Source organism: Leptonychotes weddellii, chromosome 5 (assembly GCF_054177405.1).
Source record: "Leptonychotes weddellii isolate Sample4059 chromosome 5, ASM5417740v2, whole genome shotgun sequence".
Lineage (NCBI taxonomy): Eukaryota > Metazoa > Chordata > Mammalia > Carnivora > Phocidae > Leptonychotes > Leptonychotes weddellii.
The window spans coordinates 112,635,496-112,655,632 of NC_138373.1; the positions used below are offsets into that span (position 1 = coordinate 112,635,496).

At 39.7% G+C, this 20,137-nt stretch overlaps 1 protein-coding gene across 1 annotated transcript in view; it reads right to left on the reverse strand.

The window, feature by feature from the left end:
* Positions 1–20,137, reverse strand: part of C5H12orf56 (chromosome 5 C12orf56 homolog) — a 74,318-nt gene that overhangs the window by 4,047 nt on the left and 50,134 nt on the right. Inside the window, exons 5-9 of the mRNA XM_081818973.1 lie at positions 16,662–16,806; positions 9,791–9,897; positions 8,275–8,364; positions 2,901–3,024; positions 280–354 (exon numbers count right to left, since the gene is read on the reverse strand). Coding sequence (XP_081675099.1) covers positions 280–354; positions 2,901–3,024; positions 8,275–8,364; positions 9,791–9,897; positions 16,662–16,806 — 541 coding nt within the window. The remainder of the gene's footprint in view (positions 1–279; positions 355–2,900; positions 3,025–8,274; positions 8,365–9,790; positions 9,898–16,661; positions 16,807–20,137) is intronic.

Here is a 20,137-nt window from a genome sequence, read left to right on the forward strand (position 1 = left end):
CCCACCCTCTAATACATTTTATCTTGATTAATGAACTCTCTATAATCAGTATTTAGAAAAAAAATTAAAAATAAAATCAGTATTTAGGAAAATAAACTAGATGAGTACTTAAGAGCAAAAGTAGTATCATTTAAGTCAGCTGATTTTGGAGACCATCTCTAATACAAATATACTAAAGGTATATTATTCATATGATATATAATCACAGGTATGTAATAGTCATATGATATATATAACAATCATACAATATAATATGTATGATAAAAATATATATTGTACCTGCTGAAAGACAAGAAGTATCTCGTATAAAAGTGCCGTAGCTGTATCTGTATATTCCACAATAAGCTTCTGTAACTAGAATTTTAAATAATAAGACAATATAATTGGCAGAGCCAAAAAAAATGGTAATTTCTCCTGGTTACCATTAGGTACTTATAAAAGAATTTTTGATTAACTGAAAATATAGTGAGTGTGGTCAGTTTTCCTGTTCTGTTTGGTTCAGATATTCCCTCCCCCCAAAAAAATGGCTCTCATAAAAAGACTACACATTGAATAATGTTTAAGAAGGTGGATCAGGGAAAGAAGATACAATGGCCCACAGAATGCTAACACACAAAAAAACTGCGCACTTGATTTGCAAAATCATTCAGATCAATAACCCTACATCCTTTCAAGACTATTGAAATATGTTCCCTAGAGTTAAGGTAGGAGATTCTCTGGGAAATTTAAGCTTATGCCCAGTCTGTAAAATGGGTAAATATAGGGCTTAGAGACTTTTCTTCTTTTTCTTGCAAGAACTCCAGTTAGTGAGGCTGTTTTCTAGCCTCAAGTAACTCTTCTAGCCCATACACCACTTGGTACATGAAAGCTATGCCTGTGGGCATTGCTACAGGCCAACGCATCTTCCCGAACAGTATTCGTTGCAAGAAAGAGCTCTAGTTTGAAATCTCCCAGTCTGTTAGACCTTGGAACCAAAATGTATACGATCTGCTCATGGCTGCACTAATAGCCCAGGTGCAAAAGATCACCAAGTCTAAAAGCAGGAAACTCAGACCTATCTATTCTGCCCACTACATATTTTTATATGGAAATACCACAGGCAATCAAGTCAGCGAATCCAAAACCAAATTCATTGTTTCCCTTTTGACCCTACTCTTCTTGCTGTAATTCTTATCTGACACCCAAGCCAGAATTTTTTTTTCACATCAACCTGTTGATGCAATTTCCTAAAAATTTCTGGAATCTGTCCTCTTTACAACTACCATCCCTTTTCTTTTCTTCATTAATTTACTCAACAAATATGCATCAGACACTGTACTAAGTGTTGGGGTTACAATGGGGAGCAACAGAGACATGGACCGTGCCCTCATGGAAGATAGTGGGGGACAAACAACAGTCTAACAATCAAATAAATAAATGCCTCATTGCTAACTGAGATAAGAGCTCTGAAAGAAGAGTATAGAAAGTTAGGAGAGCTCTAAAATGAGGGCCTAAGTCTCGTTTCGGGGGTTAAGGATAGCTTTACTCTGGCCTCTGTCATTCCTCACTGGACAACTGCACTAGCTTCTTAGCCCTGCCTAAGTCTTGCTTCCATCCCACTCTTTAATCCCTAATCCACTTACTCCACTGTTGAAAACTGTATCATATATACTCCACATAGTCTCTAATATTCATATATATGAATAGGGCTATAATATTCATACAGAGGAATATTATATTCATGTTATATTTAATTAATGTCTGTCTCTCTAACCAGACTATAAACCAGTGAGGGCAGAGGTTGTGTCTGTTTTGCTTCTTGTTGGGACCCCACTGCCTAGCACACTGTTTAGCTCATTACAGAGTTTCAATAAATATTTACTGAGTGACTGAATACATCTAAGAGTTTTCTAAAACATAACTCTAATTGTATGTTTAAGAACTATCAAATCATATTCCATCCTTTAAAAAGAATTGTGTTGTTCTGCTCAAAATAAACTAATATTAAGCTGATTTATTCTCTCAGATTATATGCTTTCTAGATAGTCTGATATTTCTAATGTTTTAGTAAAACCTTAGAAAAACAAGTAATTCTCGCTGAGTTTGCACTACTTGGATAGATAAGGAGATGGTAAACTAAGGCAAGAGAGTTAGCCCTAAAATCTTTTAAAGACTGCTCTTTTGGGCGCCTGGGTGGTTCAGTTGGTTAAGCGTCTGCCTTCTGCTCAGGTCATGATCCCAGGGTCCTGGGATTGAGTCCTGCCTCGGGCTCCCTGCTTCTCCCTCTCCTCCCTCCCTCCCTCCTGCTTGTCCTCTCTGTCTCTCTCTCTTGCTCTCGCTCTCTCTCAAGTAAGTAAAATCTTAAAAAAAAAAAAAAAGTGCTTTTTTACTATTAGACCCCTACTGTGGAATTAGATATACATAAATATTTTGTATAGAGACAAACAGATTTATCGAATACATACTGAATACTAATTATTTTCCTTAGTATACATACTTTATTTTTCTTAGTATACATACTTTATTGTTTTCTTTTTTTTTTTTTTTAAGATTTTATTTATTTGAGAGAGAGAGCACAAGCAGGGGGAATGGCAGGCAGAGGGAGAAGCAGGCTTCCCACTGAGCAGGGAGCCCGATGCGGGACTCAATCTCAGGACCCTGAGATCATGACCTAAGCTGAAGGCAGATGCTTAACTGACTGAGCCAGCCAGGCACCCCAGTATACATACTTTAAAATGTATAAAACAGATATATTAATATTGACAGAATAGCTATCTAAGTTTTGAGGTTAATGGCAAAATATTTACTCTTTGATTAAATTATATTTCTATATTCTACAATATCATGCTCCACATTAGAAGACAGAAAGCCAGGGCACCCCTACATATTATATTTAGTCTACCCCCAAAATCTCATCTCACCTCAGCATCGAAAGACATCTCAACTAAAGTTGAGTCAGCCACCAACTGGATATCAAACACAGGACAAGATTTTGGAATCTGAGGTTCACTAATTAAAATTACCAAAAGATTAAATAATGTTCCCCTGAAAAAATAAATAAAAGGCAATTAATGAATAAAGTTTGAAAAGAAAAACAGTAAAGCCAAGTTTGTAGACACTGACTACAATTAAAAGTATAAAGTATTGCAGACCATTCTTGACTGAACTTTTGGATCCTTGGATATGCAGACAATTAAGTAGTGGTAAAACATTTAACTGAAAATATATAATTTCTTGGTCTTTTGACTCAAAGCAAGTTTTGTTTTTGTTTTTAAAGAGAGTGTGCACAAGTGCGAGAGCAGGGGTAGGAGGGGCAGAAGGAGAGGGAGAGAGAGAATCTTAAGTGGGCTCCACGCCCAGCACGCAGTCTGACCCGGGGCTCAATCTCACGACCCTGAGATCATGACCTGAGCTGAAAATCAAGAGTCCATCACTTAACAGACTGAGCCACCCAGGCACCCCTCAAAGCAAGTATAGTTCTAGAAGTTCACATAGCTTAGAAAACTTAGTAAGTCTGGACTTAAGGGAAATCTGGGTGATTTCAATTAAAGTGATATTTTCCAAAGGGCTCTTTCTGCCCTCCCCCACAAAGGGCTTTTTTATGGACTATTAATTCCAGGCAGTATTATAGTCAAAATAGATTCTGTGGTCGAAAGAGGTATAGGAGATACTTGGTTAAACCGGTTCATTGGATATCTTTACTATTGGACTTCACAGAAGTTTTAATATACTCATATGCACTGTGTATCTCCAGGACAAAGAAACTGCTGTATGAAGCTTTTCTTAATGCTTATTTAATCACAGGTTTTTTGACTCTAGGACTCTTTTTAAAATTTTTAAATTGAAATTTGGTTGACATTAATTGCAGGTGTATAAGATAGTGATTCAACAATTATATGCATTATCAAATGCTTACCACGATAAGTATAGTTACCATCTGTCACCAAATGAAGTTATTACCGTATGACTAACTATATTCCCTATGCCATACTTTTCATCCCCGTGACTTACTTATTTTAAATTTGTACCTCTTAATCCCCTTTACCTATTTTACCCATTCCCCCCATTCTCCTCCCTTTGGCAACCACTTGTTTGTTCTCTGTATTTATGAGTCAGTTTCTCTTTTTGTTGTTATTTGTTTACTTTGTTTTTTAGATTCCACATATAAGTGAAATCATATGGTATTTGTCTTTGTCTGACTTATTTCACTTAGGATAATACCCTCTAGGTCCATCCATGTTGTCACAAATGGCAAGATTTCATTCTTTTTTATAGCAAAATAATATTCTTCTTTATCCATTCATCTATCAGTAGACATTTAGGTTGCTTCCATATCTTGGCTATTGTAAATAATGCTGCAGTAAACATAGGGTTGCATACATCTTTTTGTATATGTGCTGCCGAAGCGAGCACAGGGTGGCATACATCTTTTTGGATTAGTGTTTTCATTTTCTTTGGATGACTACCCAGAAATAGAATTACTGGATCATATGGTACTTATATTTTTAGTTTTTTGAGGTCCTCCATACTGTTTTCCAGAGTGGAAATGGCCAATCTTACTTTTAGAAGATCCTTCCAAAAATCAACAAAACATTTCATTTAGAAGCTTTTCCTGATATTAAGTTTGAAATGACATTCCATTTACTGATCTATTTAAAGTCCTTTATTTTCAGCAACAGCTTCTTTTCCAAGTATCATATATCCAGGGTTAAGGGAAGGGACTCTCAAATTCTGGGTCACTTTCTGTGATAATATATGAATTCAACCATAACAGTATTAAAATATGAATGGATTTATGGCACATTTCAAGAAGAATTCAATGAACTGAGTTGAGCTAATAAAATCTTTACTTATGAAAAAAATAAAGAGGAAAATGCTGAAATGATTAAATGCTTTTTTATTTGCTCAAATGGAATTTAATTTGAAGTCTACTCCTCCTGCTGACACTATTTAAAATCCACTAGGTCAATAATAGAAGAAATTTTAATCTAAATGGTAGTTTCATCCCCAAAATAAAGACTTTATTATAGGATTGACATCACAGCCTTAAAAAATGGTGCCAGCAATTTTGATACTTTCATTGTTTAGATTGTTATTATTTCCAATGTGAGAATTTTGAATGCATTGCAATATATTTTATAATATATATACAGACTTTGAAAGGTAAACTCATGGTCTTATAAGTCGGTCTGTGTTACTGTGTTAGGCAGAATTCTAATATGGCTTCCAAGATTTTTGCCCCCTGGTATATACACCTTAAATAATCCCTTCCCCTTAAGTATGGACAGGACCTGTGAATATATTAGGCTATTACTCTTGTGATTATGTTATGTTAGATGAGAAAGGTAAAGGGATTTTGCATACATAATTAAGATTCCTAATTTGTTGACTTTTGAGTTAATCAAAGGGAGATTATTCTGGGTGAGCCTGATTATCCATTTGAGCCCTTCAAAGAGTGCTTAGAGCTTCTCTGAGCTCAGAGATAGTCTCCTGCCAAAAAGCAAGCCATCATGAGTTTATAGCTATAAAGAAATTAATGCTGGCCACAAAAACCCAAATGAGCTTGGAAGATGACCCTAAGCCTCTGATGAGACTGCAGCCCCAGCCGACACATTGACTGCCATCTTGTGAAAACCAGAGCAAGATGATCCAACTGAGCTCTGCCCAGATTTCCTGATCCACAGAAACTGTGGGATAAACAATTCATATTGTTTTAAGCCACTGAGTTTACAGTGATTTGTTACAGGGTAATAGAAGACTAATGCAGTTATATTAGACATTAGCTGCACTAGTTAAGGCTACAGGTAACATGACTTGACCCTATGCATGTCAAAATTGGCTGAAACATTAGTATTACAACCAGACTCTATTATAGCAATATAATATATACATTGAAATACATGAAAAGAATGTCATATCAGGAAAGAGGCTTGCTATAGTAGGGCTGATGTGGCCAAACCAAGTTAAGACAGAACAATTAAAAACAGAGCAGAGGTTAGTGAGAGTGATGGTTTTTCAACTCAGATTGAGAGAGGTAGGGATCAAAAGGTGGACAAAAAGAGTAACATGATTCAGCAATAATTCAATGTGGCAAGATAAAAATATAAGAAGTAATCTTGAATCTCTATCCTGGAGATTGGGGAAATGGTACTATCAACTGCATAAAGAAGTATACAGAGGGGGCTCCTGGCTGGCTCAGTCAGTAGAGCATGCAACTCTTGATCTCAGAGTTTTAAGTTCAAGCCCCACGTTGGGTATAGAGATTACTTTTAAAAAAATAAAATCTTTAAAAAAAAAGTATTCAGAGAAAATAAGAGAGTAATAGAGTGAGTCTTCCTTGTTTGCTGTAAAGCAGGGGTCAACAAACTATGGCCTGCCGGCCAAATAGCCCAGAACCTGTTTTTGTAAATAAAGCTTTATTGGAACAGAGCTGTGCTCATTCATTTATATATTGTCTTTGACTGTTTTTATGATACAGTGGCAAAGTTGAGTAGCTGCAACAGAGACTCTATGGCCTGAAAAGCCAAAAATGTTTACTCTATGGCCCTTTATAGAAATGTTTGGCCATCCTGGTATACAGCATAGTACGCCCATAGTCCCTGGCACAGAGCAGGTTGCTTAAGAAATGTTCATGAATATTATCATTGAAATTCATTTGTAAAGTTCTCTAATAAACAGCCAGAACAAACATTACTAAAAGTTTTTATTCTTCTCCCTAGTTCACATGTTTTAGAGCCCATGGCCCTCATTTTCCTTCTACTTTCTAATACAGAAAATTTAAATAAACAGTTGAGGAGGGTGGGAAAAAATTAAGATTATAGAACGCTGGCTCAGGATGTAATTCATAGTCTATAAATCATATAAAAAGATCAAGCAGATAATATACAAAATATGCAAACACGTATTTTCTGTGGCAAAGAATGCTATTGTCCCCCTATTGTACACTCTTTTATTCTTCCTTTTAATAATAGGTGTCCATATCACCATCCAGAGTTTAGCTAGGTACAGAGCCATGCAACTACAGACACATCCAACTTCTCTTGCAGCTAGATACGGGCATATGCCTAAAGTCCCCATCAATAGAATGTGAGCAGAAAAGCCTAATATGCCTCTCTTACAGAGGAAATTTGCTTGCCTTCTACTTCTCTTCCTGCACCCCATAGGGTTTAATGAAGTCACGAAGGTCAGTCAGGGATAGCATAATAAACCATGGGGACAGAGATAGCATAATAAAAGATGTCAGAGCAACAAAAGGGAAGGAACCTAGGTCTCTGATCTTCTAGAGGAAAGCTTGACTATCTACTCTGGACTAGTATGTGAAAAAGATACAAATTTCTATCTTCTGTGTACCACATATTTTAGTGTATCTTTATTATAGCAGCTTACTCTATATGTTAATAAACCCCCCCACCGTCATTCACTTCAAGGTCACACAATTATATATTAAATGAAGCTACTATTAACTCCTCCCTTTACAATATAATCTTTCTGTTATGTGGGTATAAGGGTACTCTGTAAAATTCTAGTAGAGAAACCCTGGCTTTTATTTTTATTTTTTTTATTTATTTTTTTATTATTTTTTATTTTTTTAAAGATTTTATCCATTTATTTGCGAGAGAGAATGAGAGACAGAGAGCACGAGAGGGAGGAGGGTCAGAGGGACAAGCAGACTCCCTGCCGAGCAGGGAGCCCGATGCGGGACTCGATCCCGGAACTCCAGGATCATGACCTGAGCCGAAGGCAGTCGCTTAACCGACTGAGCCACCCAGGCGCCCGGGTTTTATTTTTTTTTAAAAGATTTTATTTATTCATTCGAGACACAGAGATAGAGAAAGAGCATGAGCAGGGGGAGAGGCAGAGGGAGAGGGAGAAGCAGGCTCCCCGCTGAGCCAGGAGCCAGACGTGGGGCTCGATTCCAGGACCCTGGGATCATGACCTGAGCCAAAGGCAGACGCTTAACCATCTGAGCCACCAGGGCGCCCCAGAGAACCCCTGGCTTTTAAAGTATGATGGGGCATTTGGGCTTTTTCAAGCCCCACCAGACAATGACAAAAGATAAAATTATGCTAAGAAAATCTTTGTACCCTTAATAATCCAGAAAGACAGAGAGAACTCACTATGTGCCAATTAATCTGTATCCTTCATCACAGAAGGAAGTGGAGAGACAAAGAATTTTAATATACTTATAAGGGGATTGAACAGAGAAGTAAGAGAGCTATGAGTTTTGGAAGACACTCAATGGAGTAATTAATGGGTTGTATCTACAAGGTGCCAGTGTCTTCTAAAAGACCTTACTTCTTAGCTGCCAATGTGTTCAGGCGCGATGACTCAGTTTCTGTTTCTCTGAACATCAGTCCCAGAGTCTGTATAATTTCAATGCATGCTCTAGAAAACAAAGAAAAAAGCACAAAAGTGGCATGATTGCATTACAAGTTCAGAATTTCACAAAATTAGTAATCCTTGATAGAATTGCTCTCAGATATCTATACAGAAAAACGTACGGAAAGGAAATTCTGTATGTTAATTGTCTGAGTCCCTACTCTGTGATTGCTGCATACTAAACACTCAACAATATTTGTTCAATGAATTAATTAATAGCTGAATGTCAGGATTAAAAGTCATTTTCATAGTGGTTTTTTGTCCTTAACATTTTTTTCTGATAATCACACACTATTTTAAAATTATTTTTAGGGGCGCCTGGGTGGCTCAGTTGGTTAAGCGTCTGCCTTCAGCTCGGGTCATGATCCCAGGGTCCTGGAATCGAGCCTCACATGGGCTCCCTGCTTTAATAATTTTAACTTTTTCAAGTAGGTAATATTTGGCTCAAAATGTCAAAGGTAAAAAAGGGAATACAGTGAAAGGTGTCTTTCCCCCAGACGCCCATTTTTTTTTTTCCTTTGGGACAACCAATATTACTAGTTTCTTATATAGCCTTTCTTTATTTTTTTAAAAGATTTTATTTATTTAAAGCCAAAGCCAGGCTGGATCCCAGGGCGCCGAGATCATGACCTGAGCCAAAGGCAGACACTTAACCGACTGAGCCACCCAGGCGCCCCTATAGCCCTTCTTTAAAAAGTAGAATAGGGGCGCCTGGGTAGCTCAGTCGATTAAACTTACAACTCCAGGGGCAGGTCATGATCTCGGGGTTGTGAGATCTAGCCCTGTGTCAGACTCTGAGCTGGGTGTGGAACTTGGTTAAGATTTTCTCTCTACCGGGGCCCCTGGGTGGCTCAGTCGTTAAGCGTCTGCCTTCGGCTCAGGTCATGATTCCAGGGTCCTGGGATCGAGCCCCACATCGGGCTCCCTGCTTGGCGGGAAGCCTGCTTCTCCCTCTCCCACTTCCCCTTTTTGTGTTCCCTCTCTCGCTGTGTCTCTCTCTGTCAAATAAATAAATAAAATCTTTAAAAAAAAAAAAAAAAGGGGCGCCTGGGTGGCTCAGTCGGTTGGGCGACTGCCTTCGGCTCAGGTCATGATCCTGGAGTCCTGGGATCGAGTCCCGCATCGGGCTCCTTGCTCAGCAGGGAGTCTGCTTCTCCCTCTGACCCTCCCCCTCTCATGCTCTCTCATTCTCACTCTCAAATAAATAAAATCTTAAAAAAAAAAAAAAAAGATTTTCTCTCTCCCTCCTCCTTTGCTCCTCCCCCCCAAAAAAGTAGAACAAAATGAATGCTATTTTTAAAAACCTATGTGAAGCAAAACTTGCAGCACCATTAATCATTAATACATTAATACAATATTTTGTCCAGTGCCTTCCATTTATCTTTAATACCCTAAGGGAAGAAAAATCTATGACTATCCAGTTAGTACTTACACCAACTCATCAGCCCTTTGGCTTTTATTTTGAAGTATGCTCTTATCCCTAGACTCTGGCAAGTACTCATGAAGTTTGTTCACCAGGAAATAAAAAAGGTCACTGGTCTGTGAAAACAAGCAGGAAAGATGGTCATTAGGTATCAGTTGGTAAAACTCTATCTTTACATAATAAAAATATGAAGACATTATTTATTCTTTGGGGACGAAATGAATTATAATCTCTCTCATTAATAATAGCATAACCCAAATTGAAAACACTTTTTACTTACAACCAGGAGACCACTGTCCTGGTGAACAGAGCTAGAGCTAAAGCCTAGGGGGTGAGGCTGAGAGATCCCCAGTGGGCCCGGCTCTACCATTAATATTGAAGACCCTCCAGAAGTAGGTGTATAATCTCAGGCGAATCATTCAGGAACCTGGGAATACTATATTAAATGGAGGCTACTGTAATTCCTGCCTTTCCAAAGTAATTTGGCCTTTGTGAGGACACAATGAATAATGGCTAGAAAAATACTTTTTAAAAATGTTTGCTAACCTAAAAGCAAAGGCACAGCACTGGTATAGCCTAATGAAGACAGTGAAGAATGATACTAATAATTCTGTTAATACAGTGGAAATGTCGATTGCCATCTCCAGGAGAATATAAACACTGACTTTAAGAGTGTGCGAACCAGTTTTTTTGTGCTTCTGCACGGTCTCATGAGATAAATCGAGCATGAAATAAGCACTGGCCCATGAAATCAAGCAAGTTGGTACTAATGAGAAATATAATGTAATTGCTTCTCTTTTCTTTTCCTCTCTTATTCATTCCCCCCCCCCCAGGACTTTTTTTTACTAGTGACAAATTAGACTCTTTGTTTAGACAGGTATTATGTGTACCTTTATTTAGGTGGTAGGGCATGAGAAGAGACTGAGCAGGGCAGATGGAGAGAGGAACAAGAGGAGAAGAAGCAGATTGTATGCCAGGCCCTCTGAGAAGAGCTGCCATTTACCAGGACCCTGGGAAATGAGCACAGTGTGGTGGCTTTATACACTAACTCTGAGTTCACATCCCACCTCTGCCACTGGTTAGCTGTATGATACCTGGCAAGTCACTTACACACTCTGTTACTTAGTTCATGTCTAAAATGGAGTTAATGTCACCTGATGGGGTTGCAATAAGATAGTATCTGTAAAGCTTGAACGGTGCTCAGCACATCACAAGTGCTTAGTAAATTTATCAGTTATTATTGTGATCTCCAACCTGCTCACTAGTTCAGGAACTTTTATTCTTAAGGTATCTTCCACCACCCTGCAACAACATGGAGAAATCTCAAAACTATCACGCCAAAGGAAGCCAGCACAAAAGAGTACATAGTGTACATTTCCGGGTAAGTGGAATCCTAGGACAGGTAGAACTAATCTATAGTGACAGAAAGCACAGTGACTGCCCAGGGCCACGGATGGGAGGAAACTGCCTGCCAAAGGGTATGAGCCTTTTGGGGTGATAGAAGTGTTCTTTTTTTTTTTTTTTTTTTTAAAGATTTTTATTTATTTATTTGAGAGAGAGCAAGCACATGAGAGGGGGGAGGGTCAGAGGGAGAAGCAGACTCCCCGCCGAGCAGGGAGCCCGATGCGGGACTCGATCCAGGGACTCCAGGATCATGACCTGAGCCGAAGGCAGTCGTTTAACCAACTGAGCCACCCAGGCGCCCGATAGAAGTGTTCTAAATCTTGATTGGGGTGGTGGTTATACAGGTATGTACATTTGTCAAAACTCTTTAAACCAAAACCCTTAAAATATCCCAATAATTTCTCCAAAGAAGATATACATATGGCCAAAAAGCACATGAAAAAATACTCAACATCACTAATCATTACAGAAATGCAAATCAAAACTACAAAAAATCAGAAAATAACAACTGTTGACAAAGATGTGAGAAAACTAGAACCCACATGCATTGTTGGTGGGAATGTACGATGGTGCAGCTGCTGTGGAAAACAGTATGATGGTTCCTTAAAAAATAAGAAATAGAATTACCATAGGATTCAGCAATCCCACTTCTGGGTACACTCCCAAAAGAATTGAAAGCAAGATCTCAGAGATATCTACACACCCATATTCACAATGGTGATGTTCACAATAGCTTAAATGTGGAAGCAACCCAAGTAGCCATCAATGGAAAATGGATAAGCAAATGTGGTCTTTACATACAATGGAATATTATTCAGCCTTAAAGAGGAAGCAAATTTTTACATATGCAACAACATTGATGAACCTGGAAGACATGCTAGGTGAAATAAGCCAGTGATAAAAAGACAAATACTGAGTGATTCCACTTACATGAGATATTTAGAGAAATTAAACTCATAGGAGGAAAAAGAATGGTGCTGCCAGGGGCTGGAGGAAGGGGTGAATGGGGAGTTAATGTTTAATGAATATAGTTTCAGTTTTGCAAGATGAAAAGAGTTCTGGAGATGGTTGCACAATAATGTACCTACTTAATACCACTGGACCCTGTAAATTTACAATTTTATGCTATGTGTTTTTTACCACAATAAAAACAATTGTTGAATTAAAAAAGAACCTCATGGAGAAAAAGGGTTAGGAAGGAACATGAATGGAGAACTCTTTCCTTCACTCATTCATTCACTGAACACCTAACTACTGATTGCCAGGTATGTAGCAGGTACTATGCTAGGTAATGAGATACTACCTTGAGCAAAGCAGACAAACAGACATGGTATCTGTCCTAAAGCCTGTAGTTTAGTCAACCTACCAAAAAAGGTTCTCATAATTTGTAAGAAAATTGTAAAAAAAAAAAGAGAGAGAGATTACCTAAAAGAAAATTATACCCCATACAGATGATTTCAAAAGGGGAAATTGTGTGTGTGTGCATTTATAATGTATAATACATAATATATTTATATACAATTATATATATTTGTAAGATTTTATTTATATGAAATTATTATATGTATAATTTTCCATCATCTTACCCAGGAACCAAAAATTAGAGATGCCTCTAATCTCGCCACCCCAGTGAAGGGTTCTTAAGGAAGCTTCACACAGCCTCATGTTCTCCAGGGAACCCAGCACAAAGTTGGAAGGCCACTGCTTAAGCATAAAGCCATGATAACTGTTTAAAGAAAAAAGCTCCTAGGAGTCCCTGGGTGGCTCAGTCAGTTAAGTGTCTGACTCTTGATCTCAGCTTAGGTCTTGATTCAGGGTTGTGAGTTCAAGCCCCACGTTGGGCTCCAGTGGAGCCCACTTAATAAAAAGATAAAAGAAAAAAGCTCTTAAAAGAAGATAAAAATGTTGACGTTTGTTATTATATATGTTAACTGTATAAGCGAATATGAGACTAGATTGTGGTTATGGATTAAAGAAAGAGAACATAAGGCTACCAGGTCTTGGTGGCATGGTGGTGGGCAGAGGACCCACACCATGTGTGGAAAGACCACAAATAGGAGACTGCCCATATGCCTTTTATTTCCCTCTCTATTCATTTTGGTCTCTCATTTTTTTTTTTTTTAAGTAGGCTCCATGTCCAATATGGGGCTCAAACTCACGACCCCGAGATCAAGAGTCACATGCTCTACCAACTAAGCCAGCCAGGCGCCCCTTGGCCTCTCATTTTTGACAGCTGAATTAGAAGATCTATTTTAGTCCATCTAAGGACATTACATTAAAGGACAGCTGCAATGTTTTCAATTAAGCAACAGAACATGAATGTTCTATTCCTAGACTTCTTTTTTTTTTTTTTTAACTTTTTTACTTGGATAAATTTACTTTAAAAGACATCTTTCTTTAAATATTTTTTAATTCAATTAATTAACATATAATGTATTATTGGTTTCAGAGGTAGAAGTCAGTGATTCATCAGTCTTATATAATACCCAGTGCTCATTACATCACATGCCCTCCTTAATGTCCATCACCCAGTTACTCCATCCCCCCACGCCCCTCCTCTCCAGCAACCCTCAGTTTGTTTCCTATTCCTAGATTTCTGATCAGGTTAATTTTTCACAAGAGAATAAACTTTCAGTTCAATATGAATTGATTATGGCGCCTGGTATAAACATGGCATTGCGTTAGGCCTTAGGGAGAATACAAAGATGAGTAAGACACATGCTTGTCCTAAAGAAGCTTATAGCATATAATGGTAAATAAGAATAATATGCCAATGACTATAGTGAAAAGGAGAGTATCTGTGCTAATCTTGAGGGTACGAACTCTATCTTACTCATGCTCGCTTTTCTAATGCCTGTTCCCATGCCTGGCACAGAACAGGCATGCAGTAAATATTTGTTGAATTGTTAGAGAGAAGGTGCTATGAGAGATGCCATAGAACTGCATTGTCCAATAGGTAGCCACTGGCCACATGGTGCTATTTAAATTTAAATTGATTAAATGGAATAAAATTTAAATTTCACTTCCTTAGTCACTGGCCACATTCAGTGTGGCTAGTGGCTACTTTATTGAACAGCACAGATTAAAGAACATTGAAGAAAGTTCTGCCATAACAGATGAGAAGAGGAAGTTTCCAAAGTTCCCCGTGGAGGATGACAGGAAAGGTGGAAGAACAGCATTTGAGCTGAGCCTTAAAGAATGAGTGGGTAGGATTTTAACAGGAAAAAATGGAAGGAGTAGCATAGAGACGGTGAACAGTAGGGGAAAATGAGGAAGGGCTGGAAAGGACAGGGTGTTTGAGTCATCCCACGTGCCTGGAGCTTTTAGAGGAAAAAGGTGAAAACAATGAAGTGTGGGGTTGAGTTGGTTAGGCCTAGCTTCATTCTCTTTCTCTACATCTTTCTTTTGCTCCACAGCCAAAGCCACCTGCATCAGGCCCATTTTAAGATGAGAGACACTTAAATGGCCTGCAGACCAACACTCTGGTATTCAACATCAACACCTTTCTTCCTAGTCTAACCTGTAGGAGGTACCTCAGTTCTCCTACCTAGCCATCTGCTTTAAATCCAGTCTCATGATAGTGTCCAGTTTATCTAAGTGGACTTCTCTGGGCCCTGTGCTATGTCCCTTGCCAGTCCTCTCTCAGCTGCTAGGTTTACTCTTGACAACCTTTTTATCCTTGTCACCTCCCCAACCCAACATTCCATGAGACCCTGTTGCCAAACTCTAAACAGTCAGATCTTCCTGGTGCCAAATGTTTGTGCAGACATTTGGGTGTAATCCACCCACATGCTGGAATGCCCTGATGTTTCATTTTGCACACTATGTAGAGATCACTCTCACCCTTGAGCACTGGGCCTTCCCTGGGAGCATCTACGGCTGGGTTAGTTCGCCCAGTGCCTGCCCTATGTAGATAGATGTTGGCCCCTTCCTGAAAACCCACCTTGCTAAAATAAAGGCCATGCCTGTCCAAACTTGCAGTCTGTGACAGTGGTCATTAGTGAGGAGCCTTAAATGCCAAAGCCAAAGTATTTGTACTTAGTAGGGAGGGCCACCAGAGGTTTTTGAGCCAGCGAGGTCAACACAGTGATAGATTAAACTGATGCCATGTGTGGGATGGACTGGAGAGGAATATTTGGGTGGGATATACCAATTTCCTTAGCCTTTCCACATGAACTCCATTTCCATGTTCATAATCATCTTGGGTGTCATTTCGATGCCTGGCCCTATATTCTCCACAGTCCTCTGAAGTTTTGGAGTCAAAACCTGAATGTTCTATTCCTAACATGGTGTAGGCAGTATAAGCCTTTAGACTGTAGCACAACATCATCGTTTACTGTTTCAGTGTTACAGGACATTTGACATACTATTCTACATAGCTAATATGCCCTCTAATTAGGGTGATCAACCATCCCAGTGTGCTTGGGATGGTCCTAGGTTTTGTACAGAAAGTCCCATATCCTGCGAACTTCCTCAGGCCTAGGCAAACTGGGAACGTTGGTCACCCAAGTCTGGGCAAACCCACATGGTTGGTCATCCTACATGTGAAGCACGTAGAATCTAAGAAATGGCCAGGACTGTCTTGTATGTTTGGGGAAGCTGTGCACTTTACAGCTGCTCAATAAAAGGTTGCCAACTATGAGACCACTGGCCAGAATTCGGATACAACATATAGCAGTCAACATGAGCTCCACCCAAGGCAAGGCTCACCCCCTCACTTAGGCCTCATTAGCACCACACCAGTACTCACTGGGGCTTCTGAATCCCTTCACCTGGAACTGAAACTGAAGATAAGTAAGTCTTGTAGAGTAACTCTGTAACTTGCTGAGTGAGCACTAGGCTGCTTTGACTCCCTAAGAGTCACCTTTTTTAAAAATAATAGTCCTACACTCAAAAGTAATCTTTTTTCATTATATTTTTATTGTATACTTATTGTAAGTTTTAAGGTAAAACTTTCTTGAAATCTGCTTTTCCATCTCACTGTCTATACTCATACATCTTGCATGCCAGAAGCTTCCCCTCTAATTATCTTTGACTCACCAACCCAACCCAGGTAAGGTATTGTCTTTTTGCTGCCATTGTCCTCTTTCCCCATCTCCCCTGCAACACACATACACATTATGGATTATGTTACATTTCAAGTACTGAGTCATGATTGCATTAAATTTAGTCAACATTTTAAAATACAGCCTCCATCAGGGCACCTGGGTGGCTCAGTCAGTTGAGAGTCTGACTCTTGATTTCGACTTGGGGCTCTACGCTCAGTGGGGAGTCTGCTGGAGGATTCTCTCTCTCCCTCTCCCTCTGCGCTCCTCCCTACCCCCACATGCTCTCTCTCTCTTTCCCTCTAAAATAAAATAAAATACAGCTCTGAATACAAGACATTTATTTGTATTTTACTTTATGCTTGATTATACTGCATTTAATAAACAGGTGGAACAAGTTTCAAAGATTAAAAATAAAACAAAACACCTACTTTCCAGAAAAGCCGTTTCAGAATGAAGTTTTTCTGGGTTGCTACTTTAAGTTCCGTAATTAAGCAAAATATCTTCCTCAAAGTATTGTCTTTAAGAAAAAGTTCAGATTTAAGTTGACTGAAGTGCTTAATTTTCTCCTCAGATCTACAGAAACACAAGAAAAAAATTTCCATGTGAAAAATGGTAAACAGCAATTGAGGAATATCAACGATTATTGACAGGTTTGTAAAACTTTGTTACTAATGGAATTTTAATATAGTTTTGTGCTTCTAGCTTTATTACTCATTAGTAATGAACCTTGCTTTCCCCAGATTGAACTTTTTATTACTCTCCAGACATACTTTTCCCCATGCCCCTTTACTCAAGTGGTATCCAGCACATCAGGAATACTCTCAGTGTCCCTCAGAAACTGTTGTCCCTCTTTCATTCCCTAGCCCATGGTTTGTCCACATACCATTTACCATACTGAATGAACCATACGTAATATTATTTGCTTCATATTTTTTCTTTAAATCAACTCACTTTGTGTGTGTGTAGAGAAGTTTATTTATGTAAGATTTTATTTATTTGAGAGAGGGAACAAGCACGTGCACGCACACATGGGAGCAGAGGGAGGGGCAGAGAGAGGGAGAGAATCTCAAGCAGACTCCACGCTGAGCACAGAGCCCAACCAGGGGCTTGATCTCATGACCTTGAGATCATGACTGGAGCTGAAACCAAGAGTCGGACGCCTAAGCAACTGAGCCACCCAGGCGCCCCAAGAAGTTTATTTATAAAGAAAACTTTGTATCACTACTTTACAGGGAGAACCAGTATCATGTGCCATAAATAGCAGGTAACTGTAAAAATAGCATGAAAGCATCACAAGTTCTAAGTTGATGCACCACATTCCAAGCCTAAGGCCTCCCTCTCTTTGACAGAAAGGCAGATGAGCACGTGTTAGAGAGCTGCCATTTTTGGCACCAAGCTGAGAGGTTCTCCCTAATGAGATTGGACTAGTTGGAAAAGGAATCACTTTTCCACTATGGAATTCGAAGTTATTTCCTGCCATGTCAGAGTACCAAATGCCTTCATCTCTTGTCACTGACCCAAGTGTGTTCTACAGTTCAGGAAAAGCTGGCTTTGCTGAAAAGAGGAACACCTTCCCCTTAAACCTTTCCCTAGTTCCACCATGAATGGGGAACCTCTCCCATAGCACTTTTTCCACACTTCTTATATATCACACTAATCCTATTTTGCCCCATTGTCGTGATTTGTGTACCTGTCCTGGGCACTTTTCATAGACTAGCTCATTCAGTCCCACTAAGAGGGCAGAACTGGGAATTACTGTTGCATTTATAGGATGATAGAGAGGTTAAGTGACCTGTCCAAGTTCATACTGGCTGGCTCAGTCAGTAGAGTGTGTGACTCTTGATCTCAGGGTCATGAGTTCAAGCCCCACGTTGGGAGCTTACTGGAGCTTACTTTAAAGTAAGTGGAGGGGCACCTGGGTGGCTCAGTTGGTTAAGAGACTGCCTTCAGCTCAGGTCATGATCCTGGAGTCCCGGGATCGAGTCCCACATCCGGTGCCCTGCTCAGTGGGGAGTCTGCTTCTCCCTCTGACCCTCCCCCCTCTCATGCCCTCTCTCTGTCTCATTCTTTCTCTCTCAAATAAATAAATAAAATCTTTAAAAAAAAAAAAAAGAAAAAGAAAGAAAAGAAGGGTGCAAAGTAATGGTAGGAGAGGCATTTCATGTTCTGTGTAGGTTGATGGAAACTTCCTAGAATTTCTGACTTGAATTAAAAATATTTTTACCAAAAAATAAAAAAGGGGGGGGCGCCTGGGTGGCTCAGTCATTAAGCATCTGCCTTTGGCTCAGGTCATGATCCCAGTGTCCTGGGATCGAGCCCCGCATCAGGCTCCCTGCTCCGCGGGAAGCCTGCTTCTCCCTCTCCCACTCCCCCTGCTTGTGTTCCCTCTCTCGCTGTCTCTCTCTCTGTCAAAATATATATATATATATATTTTTACCACCTACTCCATAAATCTTGATACCAACCATTTATCCCAATACTACTACATGGAATCTTGGCTCTTGCCCACTACCTCCCCCATTTTTTTTTTTTTTAAATCTAAGATCTTCTCTATCCAGTCAATGAGGCTCTTTTATTTTTTTAAAAAAGATTTTATTTATTTATTTGTCAGAGAAAGAGAGAGCACAAGCAGCGGGAGCATCAGGCAGAGAGAGAAGCAGGCTCCCCACTGACCAAGGAGCCTGACATGGGACTCAATCCAAGGACCCTGGGGTCATGACCTGAGCCGAAGGCAGACGCTTAACCGACTGAGCCACCCAGGCATCCCAATGAGCCGCCCTTATTAACTTCCCCAAAAAACAGTCTCTTTTCTAGTGGAGACTTCCCCAAAAAACAGTTCTTTTCTAGTGGAGACCCTGAAAGAGAAATGATCATCAAGAATTCATTGATAGAGACGCCTGGGTGGCTCAGTTGGTTAAGCATCTGCCTTCGGCTTGGGTCATGATCCCAGGTTCCTGGAATCGAGTCCCGCATCAGGCTCCTTGCTCAGCAGGGAGCCTGCCTCTCCTCTGCCCCTCGCCCTGCTTATGCTCTCTCTTTCTGACAAATAAATAAATAAAATATTTAAAAAAACAAGAATTCAGTGATAGAAATCACAGAGGCAGGGGGTGCCTGGGTGGCTCAGTTGTTTTTTGTTGTGTTTTTTTTTTAAGATTTATTTATTTATTTATTTGACAGAGAGAGACACGGCAAGAGAGGGAACACAATCAGGGGGAGTGGGAGAGGGAGAAGCAGGCTTCCCGCCAAGCAGGGAGCCTGATGCGGGGCTCGATTCCAGGACCCTGGGATCATGACCTGAGCCAAAGGCAGACACTTAACGACTGAGTGGGTGGTTCAGTTGGTTTATCATCTACCTTCAGCTCAGGTCATGATCCCAGGGTCCTGGGATCGGCCCCCACATCGGGCTCCCTGCTGAAGCGGGAGCCTGCTTCTCCCCCTCTCTCTCTCTGCCCCTCCCCCAACTCATGTGTGCTCTCTTTCTCAAATAAATAAACAAAATCTTAAAAAAAAAAAAGTCACAGAGGCAGAAGAACACGATTATAAACACGGGGGTCAGACAGGCTGATCAGAGTTCTAGATCTCCCTCTATTCAGCTGAGTAATTACCATGGGCAAGTTACCTAGTCTCTCTGTGCCTCAATTTCCTCATCTGTAAAATGGAGAGGATTATAGTACCTATCCCATTGTTTTGATACTTTAGTCTGTGCTTAGCACACAGTAAGTATTTAATAAATGGTATAAAATAGGAATGAGCTTTGAGATCCCACTTCCCTATACATCCACTTCTAATTACAATTACATTTCATTTAAAAAATAACTATAAAATTCCTCCATTCTCTGAGAACTGCAAAAATAGCAGGAATGTAGTTTTCACAAACTGATGAGCTTAGAAAAGCACAAGTTTG